This window comes from Canis lupus, chromosome 25 (assembly GCF_011100685.1).
Source record: "Canis lupus familiaris isolate Mischka breed German Shepherd chromosome 25, alternate assembly UU_Cfam_GSD_1.0, whole genome shotgun sequence".
Taxonomy (NCBI): Eukaryota; Metazoa; Chordata; class Mammalia; order Carnivora; family Canidae; genus Canis; species Canis lupus.
The window spans coordinates 50,413,356-50,432,977 of record NC_049246.1 but is presented as its reverse complement, the minus strand read 5'-3'; the positions used below and the strand labels follow the sequence as shown (position 1 = coordinate 50,432,977).

The window sequence follows — 19,622 nt, the reverse complement described above, 5'->3', positions numbered from 1 at the left end:
AGAAGAAATCACAATGGAAATTACAAAGTATTATGAGATTAATGAAAATGGGAACACTATACCCCAAGACTTAGGAGATGCAATGAAAGAAGGACTCAGAAATTTATAGCTATAAACACCAATATTTTAAAAAGATTTGTATTCCATAATTAACTTTCTATCTTAGGAAAGAGAGTAGAAAGGAATAAAAAACTATGTTCAAAGAAATAGAATGAATGGAATAATGAAGATTAGAGAAGAGATCAATGAATTAGAGGAGAGTAGAATAAGACACTACAATCAAAGACACTAAAAGCTAGTTCTCTGAAAAGTTTGACCAACTAGACAAACTTTGGCTACATTGACCAAGAAAGTCATAAAACTTAAATTTCTAAAATCAGAAATGAAAGCAGACACATGACTTTTGATCTTCGGAAATAAAAATTATCATAAGAATATATTGGAACAATCGTATTCCAACAAGTGAGCTAACCTAGACGAAATGAACCAATTCCTGGAAACGGTGTAACAGAACTGACTCAAGGAGAAATAGGAAATCTGAGCAGACATACAACAAACAGATGGAGTCAATAGTCAAAACGCTTTTCTAACAAAGAGAAGTCCAGGACCAGAGGGTTTCAGTGGTGACTTTTACCAGTGAATACAAGAATTAACACACGCAGAACTCAGAGTCTAAAATGTAGATAGGAGAAACCACTTCCTAATACATTTCATAAGGCCTTCATATGGCGTACATTTCACACTAAATGGGGTCAAAGATATTGCAAGAAAATTAAGCTAAAGATCAATATGTCTTATGAATATAGATACAAAAATCCTTATCAAAATTGAAGCAAGCCAAATCCAGCAGAACTTCACGGGGATTATACAGTATAAACAAGTGAGAGTATCCCAGGGTAGCAATACTGAATCAATATAGAAAAATCAGGAATCCCTGTGTGGCTCAGCAGTTTAGTGTCTGCATTCTGCCTAGGGCGTGGTCCTGGAGTCCCAGGATCGAGTCCCATGTCGGGCTCCCTGCATGGATCCTGCTTCTCCCTCTGCCCGTGGTCTGCCTCTCTCTCTCTCTCTCTGTGTGTCTCTCATAAATAAATAAATAAATAAATAAATAAATAAATAAATAAATAAATTAAATTTTAAAAATATAGTAAAATCATTCAATTTAGTATACCATACAAATGGAAGTTAGGGGAAAATAAACCAAAAATATTCTCCTTAGATATAAAAAAAATGTTGAAAGAAATTAAAGAAGACCTGCTAAATGTAAAGATATCCCATGATCAAGGACTGGAAGACCTACTAATGTCAAGATGTAGTAATCTCTACATTTACATACAGATTCAATGTAATCCTATGGAAATTATAGTTACTTTTTTTTTTTTTTGCAGAAATCAACCCTAAATAGCCAAAACAATATTTAATTTTTTGTATATTTTTTATTGGAGTCCGACTTGCCAACATATACCATAACACCCAGTGCTAATCCTCTCAAGTGCTCCCTCAATGCCCGTCACCCAGTCACCCCAACTGCCCCCACCCACCTCCCCTTCCACTACCCTTTGTTCATTTCCCGGGGTTAGGAGTCTCATGTTCATCTCCCTCACTGATATTTCCCACTCATTTTCTCTCCTTTCCCCTTTATTTCCTTTCACTATTTTTTAAATTCTCAAATGAATGAGACCATATAATGGCCAAAACAACATTTGAAAGAACAAAGTAAGAGGGCTAACACTTCCTGGTTTCAAAACAGTCTTTGAATCAGAGCACTGTTGTGCATGCACAAGGATAGACATAGACCAAAGGAATGGAATCAAGAAAACAGAAATAAACTCACACACTTGCGATTTTCACAAGGGGGCCCAAAGGCCCCATCCAATGGTAAAGAAAGAGTCCTTTTTCAAATGTTGATGGGAAAACTGAATATCCACATGAAAAAGAATGCATCAAGAGCATTACCTCAACAATCAATGTGATTCATCATATCAGCAAAAGAAGAAACAAGAACCATATGATCCTCTCATTAGATGCAGAGAAAGTATTTGACAAAATACAGCATCCATTCCTGAACAAAACTCTTCAGAGTGTAGGGATAGAGGGAACATGCCTCAAATCTTAAAAGCCACGTATGAGAAGCCCACAGCAATTATCCTTCTCAATGGGGAAGCACTGGGAGCCCTTCCCCTAAGATCAGGAACAAGACAGGGATGTCCACTCTCACCACTGCTATTCAACATAGTACTAGAAGTCCTAGCCTCAGCAATCAGACAACAAAAAGACATTAAAGGCATTCGAATTGGCAAAGAAGAAGTCAAACTCTCCCTCTTCGCAGATGACTTGATACTCTACATAAAAAACCCAAAAGCCTCCACCCCAAGATTGCTAGAATTCATACAGCATTTGGCAGCGTGGCAGGATACAAAATCAATGCCCAGAAATTAGTGGCATTTCTATACACTAACAATGAGACTGAAGAAAGATAAATATTTTTATAAACTTATTTTTTATTGGTTTTCAATTTGCCAACATACAGAATAACACCCAGAGCTCATCCCATCAAGTGCACCCCTCAGTGCCCATTATCCATTCACCCCCACTCTGCACCCACCTCCCCTTCCACCACTCCTAGTTTGTTTCCCAGAGTTAGGAGTCTCTCATGTTCAGTCTCCCTTTCTGATATTTCCCACTCATTTTTCTCCTCTCCCCCTTATTCTCTTTCACCATTTCCCATATTCCCCAAATAAATGAGACCATATAATGTTTATATATACAATGGAATATTACTCAGCCATTAGAAATGACAAATACCCACCAAGAAAGAGAAATTAAGGAGTCAATTTCATTTACCAGTGCACCCAAAAGCATAAGATACCTAGGAATAAACCTAACCAAAGAGGTAAAGGATCTATACCCTAAAAACTATAGAACACTTCTGAAAGAAATTGAGGAAGACAGAAAGAGATGGAAAAATATTCCATGCTCATGGATTGGAAGAATTAGTATTGTGAAAATGTCAATGTTTCCCAGGGCAATTTACACGTTTAATGCAATCCCTATCAAAATACCATGGACTTTCTTCAGAGAGTTGGAACAAGTTATCTTAAGATTTGTGTGGAATCAGAAAAACCCTGAAGAGCCAGGGGAATATTAAAAAAAAACCATATCTGGGGGCATGACAATGCCGGATTTCAGGTTGTACTACAAAGGTGTGGTCATCAAGGCAGTGTGGTACTGGCACAAAAACAGACACATAGATCAATGGAACAGATTAGAGAATCCAGAAGTGGACGTGCTGAAATTATAAAATTATTAGAGGTGAAAGAGACATCAGTGGCAATTATTCTGACATGGGATTAGTCAGCAAATTCTTAAACATGACATCAGAGTACAAACAAAAATAAATAAATAGATAAATAAATAAATAAATAAGATAAAACAGACAAATTGAACTTCCTCAAAATTAAAATATTGTGCATCAAAGAACACTTTCAAGAAGATGAAGACAAAACCTATATTAAGGGAGTTACTTTTGACAAATTACATATATCTAATAAGGATCTAGTATCCATGGAATATAGAGAACCCTTCCAACTCAGTCACAAAAACACAAATTTAAATGGGCAAAGGGCTTGCATGGGCATTTCTCCAAAAAAAAAATGTATACCTGGCCAATAAGAGAAGATGCTGAATGTCATTAGTCATTACGGAAATGTGGAACAAACTACTATGAGATTTCGTTCATTTATTAGAATGCCTACAATTTTTTTATGATAGAGAAGAACAAATGTTGGTGAGAATATGGAAAAAATCATAACCTCATAATGGTGGTACAGCCTCTGTAGAAAGTAGTCCTGCCATCCCTCAGAAAGTTAGATGTAGAGCTTCCCTACGACCCACCCTAATCCACATGTAGGGATGTGCCCAGGAGAAATGACAATATATGTTCACATAAAAGCCTGTTCACAAATGTGCATAATAGCAATATTCATAAGGTAAAAAGCTAATGCAACCCAAATGTGCATCAAATGGTGAAGAGATTAAAAAATGTGAAATATTCATACAGTGGAAAAATCAATATTCAGCCATTTAAGAAGTAAGGTTCTTTTGGGTGGGGGGTAGGGAGAGAGCACACAAGTGAGCAGGGGGAGGGGCAGAAGGAGAGAAGGGGAGAGGGGGAATCTTAAGTAGGATCCATGCCCAGAATGGAGGCCCATATGGGGCTTGCTCACAACCCTGAGATCATGACCTGAGCCCAAAGCAAGAGTCGGATGCTGAGCTAGGTGATCCACCTGGAGCCCCAAAGGCAATAATGATCTACTACAAGACAGAACATGGATGAGACTTGAAAACATTATGCTGAGTAAATGAAGCTTGACACCAAAGGCTAAATATCCTGTAAGTCCATTTATATAAAATGTGCAGAATAGGGACAGCAGTGTGTTTGTATTTACCAAAATATGGTTGGGGGAGAGGGAAGGGAGCGTGCTGACCGGAATAGGGTTTTTTTGTGTGCGATGAAACTATTCTGGAACCAGAGAGTTGCTCACTGTGGATATAATTAGAAATGAAACATCACACTTGATTAACACTTTGAAGTGGTAAAATTGTCACTTTTGTGTCAATGAGAATTGTTCCTCAGTTTAAAATGTTAAAACTAAAAAATAATAATGGTGAAATAAGAACATTCACTAGCATTTTCACTGATAGAATTTACTTGAAGCACATCGATTATGCTAAAAAAATCCCCTGAGTTCATAATACCAAAAATAAAAACCCCCTCATTGGTTACCTTTGGAAGCTGATGCTGAGGGAATTCAAGCAGTGACCCTCACAGGGAGGAAATATTTGTCTCGAGCAAATTTGCTTTACAGAATATTGCTACTAATAAATGAAGATTAAAAAACAGAATTTGAATATTATCATCTTATAAACCCCTAATGAAATAATGAGTTTAGGTAAGATTACTGATATCCACTAATATTAAAAAAGGAAGAGATGCAGCCAGGTGGACTTCTCAGTGGTAATAGAAACAACTCTTATGAAATATTCTTGCCAAATATCAATCATGAATTAGAGTGAGACTTTAGGACCTACCAAGTACTGGAAATATAAGGAGCAAAAGGACATAAGGTGGTTTGCAGGATAAAGAACCTGTTTGTACAATAAATAAAGTGCAGTAATAATTTTGACATGAAAATAGAGGGACAGGCAGCCAATGAGTTAGAGATTCAAGAGTCATCAAGAGAACACAGTGTAAGGATGTTATTGAATCCTGTTCCAACTGGAACAGTTCTCCTGGGTTCCCCTGTCAGCAAGCTTTGTCTGACACCCCCTCCCCTACATGGCCAGGCTCCAAAGCCCAGAAGTCTCTTGGGGCCCCAGGTATCAGGAGAAGAGCATAGACTAAGAGCAGATGCTGTGACCTTGAGTGGACTATTGTCCCTGGGGCAGCAGGTTTCGAACTCCTGAGCCCAAAGCCATTTCATCAACGCTTCCCTCCGTCATTAGGTATACCATTCTTCTGTGAGCTCAAAAGATCTGTCTGGAAAGACAATCCTCTCTGGGTTCTTCTCTGCTTGCTGCTGGTCTCTGTGCAGCCGACGCTAATCCATGTGGGGAGAAGACAACTCTGAATACATTTCTGTTCCTGAGGGAGGATTAGTTGGAGGTTGTTTTTAAAAAGTATGAAACTGAAATGTGCCTGAAAAATTCAAGCACATAGAAAGTGTGTGGCCTGCAGTGAGGATGCCCCTCTGTTTACACCAATCACTGTCCCAACTCTGGATATTTGGGGTTTCTACTTCTGCATCTTTGGGGATAAGGAGGCCTGAGGGTGCATGTATCTTTCATTTAACTTGTGTTTCCTTTATAGATATATGACCACACCCACATCAATTCTGAATTTTTAATCTTTTATCAAATACTGTGCAATCCTCACGTTCTACAACAGTGACGTTCTCTTTCAGTGTCTCAGTGTTCCATTGTGTGCGGGACCAAGACTTTCTCATTTCAATCTGTGAATGGCTGTTTAGGATTGTACATTTGTAAAATTAATTTGAAAGCTAACATACACTATAGCATTAATTTCAGATGTAGTTTTCAATAAATCATCAGTTGCGTGTGACACTAGGTGCTCATCATGTCATAAGCACACCTTGTTGCCCATTATCCAGTTACCCACACCTTCCCCTCCAGAATCAGTTTGTTTCCTATATAGAAGAGTCATTTTAAAACTTTATTTTGAAAAGGGCACTAAACCTGAGATCTACTGCTTAATATTTTTAAGGGCACAGTATATCATTATTGATTGTAGGTACATGTACAGCACATTGCTAAAGTGTTTCCTCTTATTGACAGAAGTTTATGTCTGCTAAATAATAACTCCTCCACCCCACTGGGGAAACCTCCATATACTCCATCAAGTATTCGGGACACACTTCATCACATGGTCATGTGTTTCTGGCCCAGCCTCTGCACAGCCTCCTTCACATCCTTGTTTCGCAGACTGTAGATGAGGGGATTGAGCATTGGGATGACCAGCGTGTAGAAGACAGAGACCACCTTGCCCTGCTCCATGGACTCAATTGCTCCTGGCTGGGCATACATGACAAAGAGAGTCCCAAAAAAGAGAGTTACTACAGTCATGTGGGAGCCACAGGTGGAGAAGATCTTGCGTCTCCCAGCTCCTGACCGCATCCTCAGGATGGTCGCTATGATGTAGCCATAGGAGATGAGGATCACAATTGCCAAACCCACAATCATGAACCCACAAATGCCAAACAAGAGAAGTTCATTGATGGCCGTATTGCCACAGGCGATCTGGAGCAGAGGGGGCACATCACAGAAGAAGTGGTTGATGCGGTTGGAGCTGCAGAATGAGAGGTGGAATGTGAAGCTGGTCTGCACAACAGAGTTGAAGCAGCCTCCACAGTAGGCGCCCAGCACCAGGCGAGTGCAGGCAGACTGGCACATGGTGCTGGGGTAGCGCAAGGGTCTACAGATGGCCATGAAGCGGTCGTAGGCCATAACACCCAGGAGGAAGCCTTCTGTTGTGGCCAGCAGACATAAAAAGAAAAACTGGGTGGCACATCCTGCAAAGGTGATGACCTTGGACGAGGAGAAGAAGTTGGCCAGTGCATTTGGGGCGATCACAGATGAGTAGCACAAGTCCACAAAGGAGAGGTTCTTGAGGAAGAAGTACATTGGGGAGTGCAGGCGGGCATCCAGGGTGATAACAATGATCATGAGAATGTTGCCCAGTACAGTCACCATATACAGGGCCAGGAACACAGCAAAGAGCAGGGCCTGGGTCTCAAGGCCACCTCCAAATCCTTCCAGCACAAAATCTTGAAAGTAGGCCATGGAGAGGTTTCCATTACTGTGGGATGGCATGAACCTCAGTCCTCACCACGGGAATTACACCTCCAGTATTAGCAGATTAAGTAGGTCAAGCTAAACTTCTGCTGAAGATAATTTAGAAAAGATAACAAAACCAAAATCTGATCGAAGGTAAAAGAGAGTTAATGGGTTAGTGAAGAATTATTTTAAAAATTTCAAGATAAACACATAGGCCCTCAGATTTCATTACTGAGAGCTTATTTCTCCTTGTTACATAAGCCCATTTTGCAGAAGAATCTGTGAGGGCAGGTGGTTATCAGTGAGGGTTTGACTGTTGTGTGGAACTCCTGCTACAGTGGTTGGTTAGCAGGGACGATGCTAGATGCACCATAGGAGTGAGATAAATCAGGAGTAGGTATGCAGCTCAGCTCCTGACCATTTCAATCCCTGAAACTGTATTAATATGTGAACTGAGTGCTAGCACCTCTGACACTTTGCAAAAATAAGCATATCTCAAGAGGAAGACACATCATCCTAGACCACAGGTGTTATCTATAAAAGTTTTTTATGATAAATTTATTTTTTATTGGTGTTCAATTTGCCAACATACAGAATAACACCCAGTGCTCATCTCCTCAAGTGCCCCCCTCCGTACCTATCACCCATTCACTCCCACGCCCCTCCCTCTTCCCCTTCCACCACCCCTAGTTTGTTTTCCCGAGTTAGGAGTCTTTATGTTCTATCTCCCTTTCTGATATTTCCCACACACTTCTTCTCCCTTCCCTTATATTCCCTTTCACTATTATTTATATTCCCCAAATGAATGAGAATATATCATGTTTGTCCTTCTCTGATTGACTTACTTCACTCAGCATAATACCCTCTAGTTCCATCCACGTTGAAGCAAATGGTGGGTATTTGTCATTTCTAATGACTGAGTAATATTCCATTGTATATCTATAAATGTTTTGTGTCAATACTGCCAGACATAATTTTAAAATTGAAGAGTTCCTGCAATATGGATTAAAAATTCTGAAACAATAGAAAAACTCAAAGAGGTTCTTGATTATGGAGTTGACACACCAACTCTAAAGTTATTATGTGTAAAGGAAACGTTCAGACTAAGAATTATAGCCAAATGAACAAACAATGATGAGACTAATATGTAACTTTTTGGAAGTACAGTGGCTAAAATTAGGAACTCAATGAATGTACTTCGCAGAGTAGAAATAGCTAAGGAGAAAATTTGTGAACTAGAATACAGATCAGTAGAAAGTATTTAGAGTGAGATATTGAGAGACAAAAGTATAGAAAATTCAGGAATGAGGGTTTGAGTTAAAATATATAGGGACATCCATATCCATAAAAAATAAATTTATAAGAAAATTTTCTTTTGTAAAATAAAACATAACTGACTGGAGAACTATATAATCTGAGCAGACATATAACAGAATGAATCACAAGTCAAAAAACATTTCTAACAAAAAAAAGATCAGGACTAGATGGTTTCAGCGGTGACTTTTATCAGCGAATACAGAATTAACACAAGGATGCTCAAAGTCTAAAAAGTAGATAGGAGGAAACACTTCTTTTTTTTCTTTTTTCTTTTCCTTTTTATTTTTTTATTGAAGTTCAATTTGCCAACATATAGCATAACACCCAGTCCTCATCCCACCAAATGCCCCCCTCAGTGCTCATCACCCAGTCACCCCAACCCCCTGCCCACCTCCTTTCCAATACCCCTTGTTTGTTTCCCAGTGAGGAGTCTCTCAAGTTTTGTCACCCTCACTGATATTTTCACTCATTTTCTTTCCTTTCGCCTTTATTCCCTTTCACCCTTTTACTATTTTTATATTCCCTGAATGAAAGAAACCATATAATGTTTGTCCTTCTCTGATTGACTTATTTCACTCAACATAATACCCTCCAGTTCCATCCATGTCGAAGCAAATAGTGGGTTTTGTCATTTCTAATGGCTGAGGAATATTCCATTGTATACATAGACCACAGCTTCTTTATCCATTCATCTTTCTTTTTTTTTTCACTAAACTCATACCTTTCAATAGTAACTCTGAATGTGAACGGGCTTAATGACCCCATCAAAAGGCGCAGGGTTTCAGACTGGATAGAAAAGCAGAAACCATCTATTTGCTGTCTACAAGAGACTCATTTTAGACAGAAGGACACCTACAGCCTGAAAATAAAAGGTTGGAGAACCATTTACCATTTAAATGGTCCTCTAAAGAAAGCAGGGGTAGCCATCGTTATATCAGATAAACTAAAATTTACCCCGAAGACTGTAGTGAGAGATGAAGAGGGACACTATATCATACTTAAAGGATCTATCCAACAAGAGGACGTAACAATCCTCAATATATATGCCCCGAATGTGGGAGCTGCCAAATATATCAATCAATTAATAACCAAAGTGAAGAAATACTTAGATAATAATACACTTATACTTGGTGACTTCAATCTAGCTCTTTCTATACTCGATAGGTCTTCTAAGCACAACATCTTCAAAGAAACGAGAGCTTTAAATGATACACTGGACCAGATGGATTTCACAGATATCTACAGAACTTTACATCCAAACTCAACTGAATACACATTCTTCTCAAGTGCACATGGAACTTTCTCCAGAATAGACCACATACTGGGTAACAAATCAGGCCTGAACCGATACCAAAAGATTGGGATCGTCCCCTGCATATTCTCAGACCATAATGCCTTGAAATTAGAACTAAATCACAACAAGAAGTTTGGAAAGACCTCAAACACGTGGAGGTTAAGGACCATCCTGCTAAAAGGTGAAAGGGTCAATCAGGAAATTAAGGAAGAATTAAAAAGATTCGTGGAAACTAATGAGAATGAAGATACAACCATTCAAAATCTTTGGGATGCAGCAAAAGCAGTCCTACAAGCATCCATTCAAAAACTGGAAAGAACTCAAATACAAAAGCTAACCTTACACATAAAGGAGCTAGAGAAAAAACAGCAAATAGATCCTACACCCAGCAGAAGAAGAGAGTTAATAAAGATTCAAGCAGAACTCAACTAAATCGAGACCAGAAGAACTGTGGAACAGATCAACCGAACCAGGAGTTGGTTCTTTGAAAGAATTAATCAGATAGATAAACCATTAGCCAGCCTTATTAAAAAGAAGAGAGAGAAGACTCAAATTAATAAAATCATGAATGAGAAAGGAGAGATCACTACCAACACCAAGGAAATACAAATGATTTTATTTTATTTTTTTTTCTTTTTTTTTTTATTGGTGTTCAATTTACTAACATACAGAATAACACCTAGTGCCCGTCACCCATTCACTCCCACCCCCCGCCCTCCTCCCCTTCTACCACCCCTAGTTCGTTCCCAGAGTTAGCAGTCTTTACGTTCTGTCTCCCTTTCTGATATTTCCCACATATTATGAACAGCTATACGCCAATAAATTAGGCAATCTAGAAGAAATGGACGCATTCCTGGAAAGCCACAAACTACCAAAACTGGAACAGGAAGAAATAGAAAACCTGAACAGACCAATAACCAGGGAGGAAATTGAAGCAGTTATCAAAAACCTCCCAAGACACAAAAGTCCAGGGCCAGATGGCTTCCCTGGGAAATTCTATCAAACGTTTAAAGAAGAAATCAAGGGATCCCTGGGTGGCGCAGCGGTTTGGCGCCTGCCTTTGGCCCAGGGCGCGATCCTAGAGACCCGGGATCGAATCCCACGTTGGGCTCCCGGTGCATGGAGCCTACTTCTCCCTCTGCCTATGTCTGTCTCTCAATCTCTCTCTCTCTCTCTCTCTCTCTCTCTCTGACTATCATAAATAAATAAAGATCTTAAAAAAATAAAATAAAATAAAAAGCTCATGCTCTAGAACTGAAGATAGCATACTTCTAAAAAAAAATAAAGAAGAAACCAAAAATAAATAAATAAATAAATAAATAAATAAAGAAGAAACCATACCTATTCTAGTAAAGCTGTTTGGAAATATAGAAAGAGATTCAGTACTTCCAAATTCGTTCTATGAGGCCAGCAACACCTTAATTCCAAAACTAGACAAAGACCCCACCAAAAAGGAGAATTGGAGACCAATATCCTTGATGAACATGGATGCAAAAATTCTCAACAAGATACTAGCCAATAGGCTCCAACAATACATTAAGAAAATTATTCACCATGACCAAGTAGGATTTATCCCTGGGACACAAGGCTGCTTCAACACTCGTAGAACAATCAATGTGATTCATCATATCAGCAAAAGAAAAACCAAGAACCATGTGATCCTCTCAATAGATGCAAAGAAAGCATTTGACAAAATACAGCATCCATTCCTGATCAAAAATCTTCAGAGTGTAGGGATAGAGGGAACATTCCTCAACATCTTAAAAGCCATCTACGAAAAGCCCACAGCAAATATCATTCTCAATGGGGAAGCACTGGGAGCCTTTCCCCTAAGATCAGGAACAAGACAGGGATGTCCACTCTCACCACTGCTATTCAACATAGTACTGGAAGTCCTAGCCTCAGCAGTCAGACAACAAAAAGACATTAAAGGCATTCAAATTGGCAAAGAAGGAGTCAAACTCTCCCTCTTCGCAGATGACATGATACTGTACATAGAAAACCCAAAAGACTCCATGCCAAGATTGCTAGAACTCATACAGCAATTTGGCAGCTTGGAAGGATACAAAATCAATGCCCAGAAGTCAGTGGCATTTCTATACACTAACAATGTGACTGAAGAAAGAGAAATTAAGGAGTCAATCCCGTTTACAATTGCACCCAAAAGCATAAGATACCTAGGAATAAACCTCACCAAAGAGGTAAAGGATTTATACCCTAAAAACTATAGAACACTTCTGAAAGAAATTGAGGAAGACACAAAGAGATGGAAAAATATTCCATGCTCATGGATTGGCAGAATTAATACTGTGAAAATGTCAATGTTACCCAGAGCAATTTACACGTTTAATGCAATCCCTATCAAAATACCATCGACTTTTTTCATTCATCTTTCAATGGAGAAAACACTTCTTAATTCATTCCATAATGCCTGTTTTGTTTTCACACTAAATGGAGTCAAAGTTGTTGCAAGGAAATGAAGCTACGTATCAAAATGTAATGACTATGGATATAAGAATCCTTATCCAAGTCCAAGTAAACTAAATGCAGCAGAACTTCACAGGGATTCTACAGCATAACCAAGTGAGAGTTATCCCAGGAGTGCAAAGACAGGTCAATACACAAAAGTCACTCAATGTAATACACCATACAAATGGAATTAAGGGGAAAAAACTACATGATCATCTTAGTAGATACAGGAAGAGTACAAGACATTGCTAGAAGAAATGAAAGAAGACCTACATAAATGTAAAGATATCCCATGATCATGGACTGGAAGGCTTACTAATGTCAAGATGTAGTACTCCCCATATTTATGTACGGATTCAATGTAATCCTATGGAAATTCCAATTCCCTGTTTTTTTATGCAGGGGGGGCTGTTTTGTTTTGTTTTGTTTTGTTTTCAGAATTGACCCTAAATAGCTGAAACAATATTTGAAAAGGACAAAGTAGGAGGGCTAGCACTTCCTGACTTAAAAACTGACTTTGAAGCAGAACAGTGTTGTGCTTGTGCAAGGATAGACATAGACCAAAGGAATGGAATCACAATACAGAAATGAACTCACACATCAGCGATACTCAACCAGGGGCCGAATAATATTTTATTATTAAAAAATATTAAAAATAATGCATAATGGACAAGACTCTAGAATATTCACCAGCATTTTAAACTGAGAGAATTTAATTGAAGCACATCAACCATTCTAAAAATACATGAGTTCATAATATTGAAGAAGAAAACCCCTTCATTGTCTTCCTTTGGAGGATGATGCTGAGGAAATCCACACAATGACCCTCACAGTGGGGAAATAATTGTTTATTTTTTTAATTCTTATTTTTTTAATAATAAAAATATTTTTTATTGGTGTTCAATTTGCCAGCATACAGAATAACATCCAGTGCTCATCCCATCAAGTGCCCCCCTCAGTGCCCGCCACCCAGTCACACCCTCCCCCTGCCCTCCTCCCCTTCCACCACCCCTAGTTTGTTTCTCAGAGTTAGGTGTCTCTCATGTTCTGTCTCCATTTCTGATATTTCCCACCCATTTCTCAATTCTTATTTGTAAAGATTTTATTTATTTATTCATGATAGACAGAGAGAGGCAGAGACACAGACAGAAGGAGAAGCAGGCTCCGTGCAGAGACCCCGACGTGGGACTCGATCACGGGTCTCTAGGATCACACCCCGAGCTGAAGGTGGTGCTAAATTCCTGAGCCACCCAGGCTGCCTGGAAAGAGTTGTTTAAGGATTTTTCCCTTAGAATATTGCAACTAATAAATGAAGATTGAAATACGGAATATGAGTATTCTCATCTTATAAACCCCTAATGAAACATCCAGTTTAGGTAAGATTAATGACCACTGTTAATATTAATCAAGAGATGCAGCCAGGTGGACCTCAGAGGGGAAGTACACACAATAGTTATGAAATATTCTTACCAAAAATCAATTGTAAGTCAGATTGAGCCTCTAGGACCTACCAGTTTCCCAGAATGTAAGAAGCAACACAATATGCTAATCAACACTACAGGGACAGCATCAGCAACACCTGTGATGTATGTGAAAAGCATTGCAGGATAAAAAACCAGTTTTCTCAATAAAAAAGTTGATGTAATAATATTAAAAGTGAAATAAGTCAATCGGAGAAGGACAAACATTATATCTTCTATTTCATTTGGGGAATATAAATAATAGTGAAAGGGAATAGAAAGGAAGGGAGAAGAAATGGGTAGTAAATATCGGAAAGGGAGACAGAACATAAAGACTCCTAACACTGGGAAATGAACTAGGGGTGGTGGCAGGGGAGGAGGGCGGGGGGGGGGGTGTGAATGGGTGATGGACACTGAGGGGGGGCACTTGACGGGATAAGCACTGGATGTTATTCTGTATGTTGGTAAATTGAACACCAATAAAAAATAAATTTATTATTTAAAAAAAAAGAAAATAGAGGGACAGGCAGCCAGTGAATGAGAGACTTTAGAGGCATCAGAGAACAGTGGATGGATGTTATTGAATCCTGTTCCAAAACAAAGTATAAAGGAAACATGAGCCAATCTGGACAATTAAAGCACTAAATGGAACTTTTATAATATTAAGGATAATATTAATTTCTTTGTGGAGAATAGTTAAATTGAAGTTGTGTTTAAAGTCACTGTTGAGAGGGATTAGATATGATTAACTGTAGACTAATTATTGAAGTTGGTTGGTGCAAATAGGTAATCCATTATTGCTCTAGTTCCATGTCTGAGTGTTTGAGAACATCCATAATAAAGAGAGTCAAGGAAGTGACACACAGAGGAGAGGAGCCAGATGTGCTGTACACGTTTGAAAATGTGCATAATCCTGCTAATCATCAGGAGAAAGCAAGTTCCCATGTTAAAAACGTCCTCCTGCCCACCCGCCCAAATGTCTCAAACTAAGCAGAGGGGCAGTAACCAGCGGTGTTGCGGACGGGAGCCACTGGAAGGGAGTGTAAATCAGGACACATTTGTCATTTTCTACTGATGTGGAGGATCCCTGTTCCTCACCTGTGTCTTCACTTTCCCTCTGGAAGTGCGCACAGGTGCACAGGGAGACCGCAGGGAGGCTGTTCTCGGCAGCGTTAGGACCATAGCTGCACTAGTGAGTTGTGGTATGTTGCCTGGTGGAGAACTAGACAACCGTAAACAGGAAGCAGCATGATGCTGACCATGGACCGCAGCCTGAGAACAGCTGCTCATCACAGGTCAGGCTCAGGTCACTCACTCTCAAAGCCTGGATATCCAAAGGCAGTTGGTCCTCAAGGACCCAAGTCATCCTGTTCAAAACTGCTTGCTCAGGTCCAGGTGGAGGAGGTCACCACCAGGAGCCACACCACACCCGTCTCCCTCTCCCCTGATCATCCTGGGTTGTGTCCTGACAATCTGCATTGACCCCCTGCCTCCACCACACCTGTCAACTCAAGACCCTTCTCATGCTCATGTGAAAGGTTGCAATGGTTTCATAATGAGCTCTAGCCTGCCCATTCCCTACTTTGTATCCCAAACAGAGCTCCTTGTGCAGAGTCACCAAATCCTCCCTCATGTCATATTGCTCCCTAATGCAAATGAGTGACAGCCTCCCCACCAGCTGAGGGATCCTGGAGAGGAACCCAAAAGGGACTGGAACCCTCAGCTCCAGACAGGGACATCATACTCGGAGATTCTCTGATTCTCGCCATCTGTCATGATGTCTGTCTATCTCCATCCAACTTTAGTGTGTGACCAGCTCTCATCTCCCAATGGGCTCTCTGTCACTCTCTGATGTGACAGTTTCCTGTTTGTGCCATCAGCAGCCTGGTCACGCCCCCCTCACTGCCTGTGTCCCATCAAATTTGAACTGTTTGTTGTAAAGTCGGCCTTTTTACAGAGCCATGAGCTCCCAGGGCTGGCCCTGGTCTATAGTATTTCTGCATCCCTCACCCTGTGGCCATGTCCCTTCGAAGGGTGTGCTCAGTACTCTGGTGACCTACTGATTTGAGCCTGAGAAATGCACTTCAGGTCACGAGGGAGCCTGGTGCTGTGATCTCTGTTTACAATGAAAACCGGGCTCTTTAGCTGGTATGACCCTGAAGTCCAAGACAGTGCTGGCCAGGGCAGGAGTGGGGTCACCCCTTCAGCTGCTGAGGCAAGCCCTGAGTGCTCACTGTCTACCTTAGCTCTAAAGCCTCCCTTACACACATGGTGTCCTTCATACCTGGCAGCCCTGAGGGATGGCTGCCTTGACCCTTACTTCTTCCAGGTGAGGGTCATGACTGTTCAACATCACACAGCCAGCACCTGCTCTCCCACAGTCTCCCAAGCTCCTGGCCAACATCCGTGTTGATGATGACGACGTCAGCAGGAGAACTCTCACCCTTCTTCCTTCATTAATGTCTCCCATGCAATGAAGAGAGAGTGGGGAGGTGGCAGGGGAGGACCCTCAGGGACTCAGGTAGTCTGGTGGATACCTGAGGTTCAGTCTTCAGTAGACTCCTTGATCTTGGTAGACTCATGGAAGGGAAGGGTCTCAGCTCACCTCAGTTTCCACGTCTTGTTGCATCATCCAGGCAGCAGAGCAAGGACCTGCACATTGGGGTCACTGTGCTGGGAAGGTCTCTCCTCCTGCAAGGCTGGGATTTGGAGCCTTAAATGCCCAATTAGGTGAGCTTGTTTGTGTTCTGGTCTCTGGAGTGCTCTGGGACTCCTGGTTCTCCTGGGTTCTCCTGTCACCAAGCTTTGTCTGACCTGCCCTCCTCTACCTGTCCAGGCACCAAAATCCAGACGTTTCTGTGCTCCCCAGGGGGTGAGCAGAAGAAGATCATAAACTCTAATAGCTTCGCTGTGGCCCTGAGTTGACTGTCCTCCCAGTGGAGGCAGGTGTGAACTCCTGAGCCCAAAGCCATTTCATCACCCCTTTCCCCATCACCTTCTATCATTATCTACGAGCTGAAATGATCTGTCAGGAAAAAACAGTCCTCTCTGGGATCATCTCCGTTGGTCTCCCTGCAGCTCCTCAGCAGAGTCTGACTCAGAAGTGGAAGAAGACCACCCTGAATACATTTCTGTTCCTGCAGAGGGATCAGGAAGAGGTTGCTTTTCTAAATCATGGAACCAAAATAAGTTTGAGAAATTCAAGCACTTAGAATGTGTTGGCATGCAGTGAGGATGCCCCTCTGTTTACGTCAATCACTGTCCCAGCCCTGTGGGAGTTCTGGGGTTTCCACACGTCACTTGTTGGGGAGATGTTGGCCTGGGGGCACTTGTGTCTTTTACTTAATTGTTTTTTCTTTTTTTAAAATTGTATTTAGAGGATCCCTGGGTGGCGCAGTGGTTTAGCTTTGGCCTTAGGGCGCGATCCTGGAGACCCGGGATTGAATCCCACGTCGGGCTCCCGGTGCATGGAGCCTGCTTCTCCCTCTTCCTGTGTCTCTGCCTCTCTCTCTGTGTGTGTGACTATCATAAATAAATTTAAAAAAAATTAAAATTGTATTTATTATTCAAGAGAGATACAGAGATAGAGGCAGAGATAGAGGCAGATGGAGAAGCAGGCTCCTCCAGGGGCCCCCACATGGGCTTCATCCCTGGACACCAGGGATAGAACATTATGCTCAACCACTGAGCCACCAAGGTGTCCCAATTTGTTTTTGTCTTTTAGATAAATATGATCACACCCAACATCGTGTTGGCATTTTTAATCTTTTTACCGTATACTCTGCAATTGTCACATTTGTAAGTAGTGACATTCTCATTCCGTGTCTTCAGTGTTCTGTTGTGAAGGGGATTAGGACATCCTCATTTCACTATGTGAATGCCTATTTAGGAATGCACATTTTTTAAAACATGATTCATTAGCCTACTATTACTATATCTTGTTTAAAATGTGGTGTTCAGAAATTCATCAGTTGCATATAACCACCCCTGCTCATCACATCACACGCATATTTTAATGACCATCTCCCAGTTATCCCATGCCCCAACGACCTTCTGTCCAGTAACCCTCAGGTCGTTTCCTAACTGAAGACTCACTTTTATTTTTATTAGTTTTTTAATAATAAATTTATTTTCTATATGTGATCAATTTGCCAACATACAGAATAACACCCAGAGCTCATCCCATCAAGTGCCCCTCTCAGTGCCCGTCACCCATTCACCCCCACCCTCCACCCTCCTCCCCTTCCACCACCCCTAGTTCTCTTCCCAGATTTAGGAGTCTTCATGTTCTGTCTCCCTTTCTGTAATCTCCTACCCAATTCTTCTCCCTTCCCTTCTACTCCCTTTCACTGTTATTTATATTCCCCAAATGAATGAGAAGATATCATGTTTGTCCTTCTCTGATTGACTTACTTCACTCAGCATAATACCCTCCAGTTCCATCCATGTTGAAGCAAATGGTGGGTATTTGTCATTTCTAATGGCTGAGTAATATTCCATTGTATACATAAACCACATCTTCTTTATCCATTCATCTTTCGATAGACTCACTTTTAAAATTGTACTCTGTAAAGGTCACTTATCCTAGGATGTACAATTTTAATAAATTTATAAGAAACAATATATTATTGTTGATTTTAGGTACAGCATCCCTCTAAAGCTTATTTCTCTGGCATGAATGAAATTGCTTCCTGTTATTTAAAAATTTAAACACCTGAGTCCTGGCAAACACCATCCCCTACATCTAGCCTCCAGAACTCTCAGACTCCCTTCACCACATCCTTCACGTGGCCATGTGTTTCTGGCCCAGCCTCCACACAGCCTCCTTCACATCCTTGTTTTGCAGACTGTAGATGAGGGGATTGAGCTTTGGGATGACCAGCGTGTAGAAGACAGAGACCACCTTGCCCTGCTCCATGGACTCAGTTGCTCCTGGCTGGGTATATATTACAAAGACGGTCCCAAAAAAGAGGGTCATTGCAGTCATGTGGGAGCCACAGGTGGAGAAGACCTTGCATCTCCCAGCTCCTGAGCCCATCCTCAGGATGGACACTATTATGTAACCATAGGAGATGAGGACCATATATGTCACACACACAATCATGAGCCCACAGATGCCAAACAAGAGAAGTTCATTGATGGCCGTGTTGCCACAGGCAATCTGGAACAGAGGGGCACATCACAGAGGACGTGGTTGATGCAGTTGGAGCTGCAGAATGAGAGGTTGAATGTGAAGCTTCTCTGCACCAGAGTTGAAGCAGCCTCCACAGTAGGTGCACAGCACCAGGCGAGTGCAGCCAGACTGGCACATGGTGCTAGGGTAGCTCAAGTGTCTACAAATGGCCATGAAGTGGTCGTAGGACATAACACCCAGGAGGAAGCATTCAGTGGTAGCCACCAGGGATAAAAAGAAAAACTGGGTGGCACATTCTGTAAAGGTGATGACCTTGGATGAGGAGAAGTAGTTGGCCGGTGCATTGGGGGTAATAACAGATGAGTAGCACAAGTCCATGAAGGAGGGGTTCTTGAGGAAGACATACATTGGGAAGTGTAGGCAGGCATCCAGGGTGCTAAAGATGATCATGAGGAAGTTGCCCAGTATAGTCACCATGTACAAGGCCAAGAAGACAGTGAAGAGCATGGCTTGGGTCTCCAGACCACCCCTAAATCCCTCTAGTACAAAATCTTGAAAGTGGCCATGGAGAGGTTTCATTACTGTGGGATGGCAT

General features: G+C 41.1%; 1 protein-coding gene and 1 pseudogene across 1 annotated transcript; both read right to left on the bottom strand.

Moving 5' to 3' along the window:
- Nucleotides 1-6,254: 6,254 nt before the first annotated feature.
- Nucleotides 6,255-7,490, bottom strand: LOC119865874 (olfactory receptor 12-like). The gene has a single exon (XM_038573099.1). It carries the CDS (start codon nucleotides 7,387-7,389, stop codon nucleotides 6,439-6,441), a length of 951 nt encoding a protein of 316 aa, XP_038429027.1. The 5' UTR covers nucleotides 7,390-7,490; the 3' UTR covers nucleotides 6,255-6,438.
- An 11,186-nt stretch (nucleotides 7,491-18,676) lies between these two features.
- LOC119865875 lies at nucleotides 18,677-19,622 on the bottom strand (annotated as a pseudogene).

Coding starts and splice junctions, on each gene's coding strand:
- LOC119865874 (XM_038573099.1), bottom strand. CDS start 7,389: ATGCCATCCCACAGTAATGGAAACCTCTCCATGGCCTACTTTCAAGAT.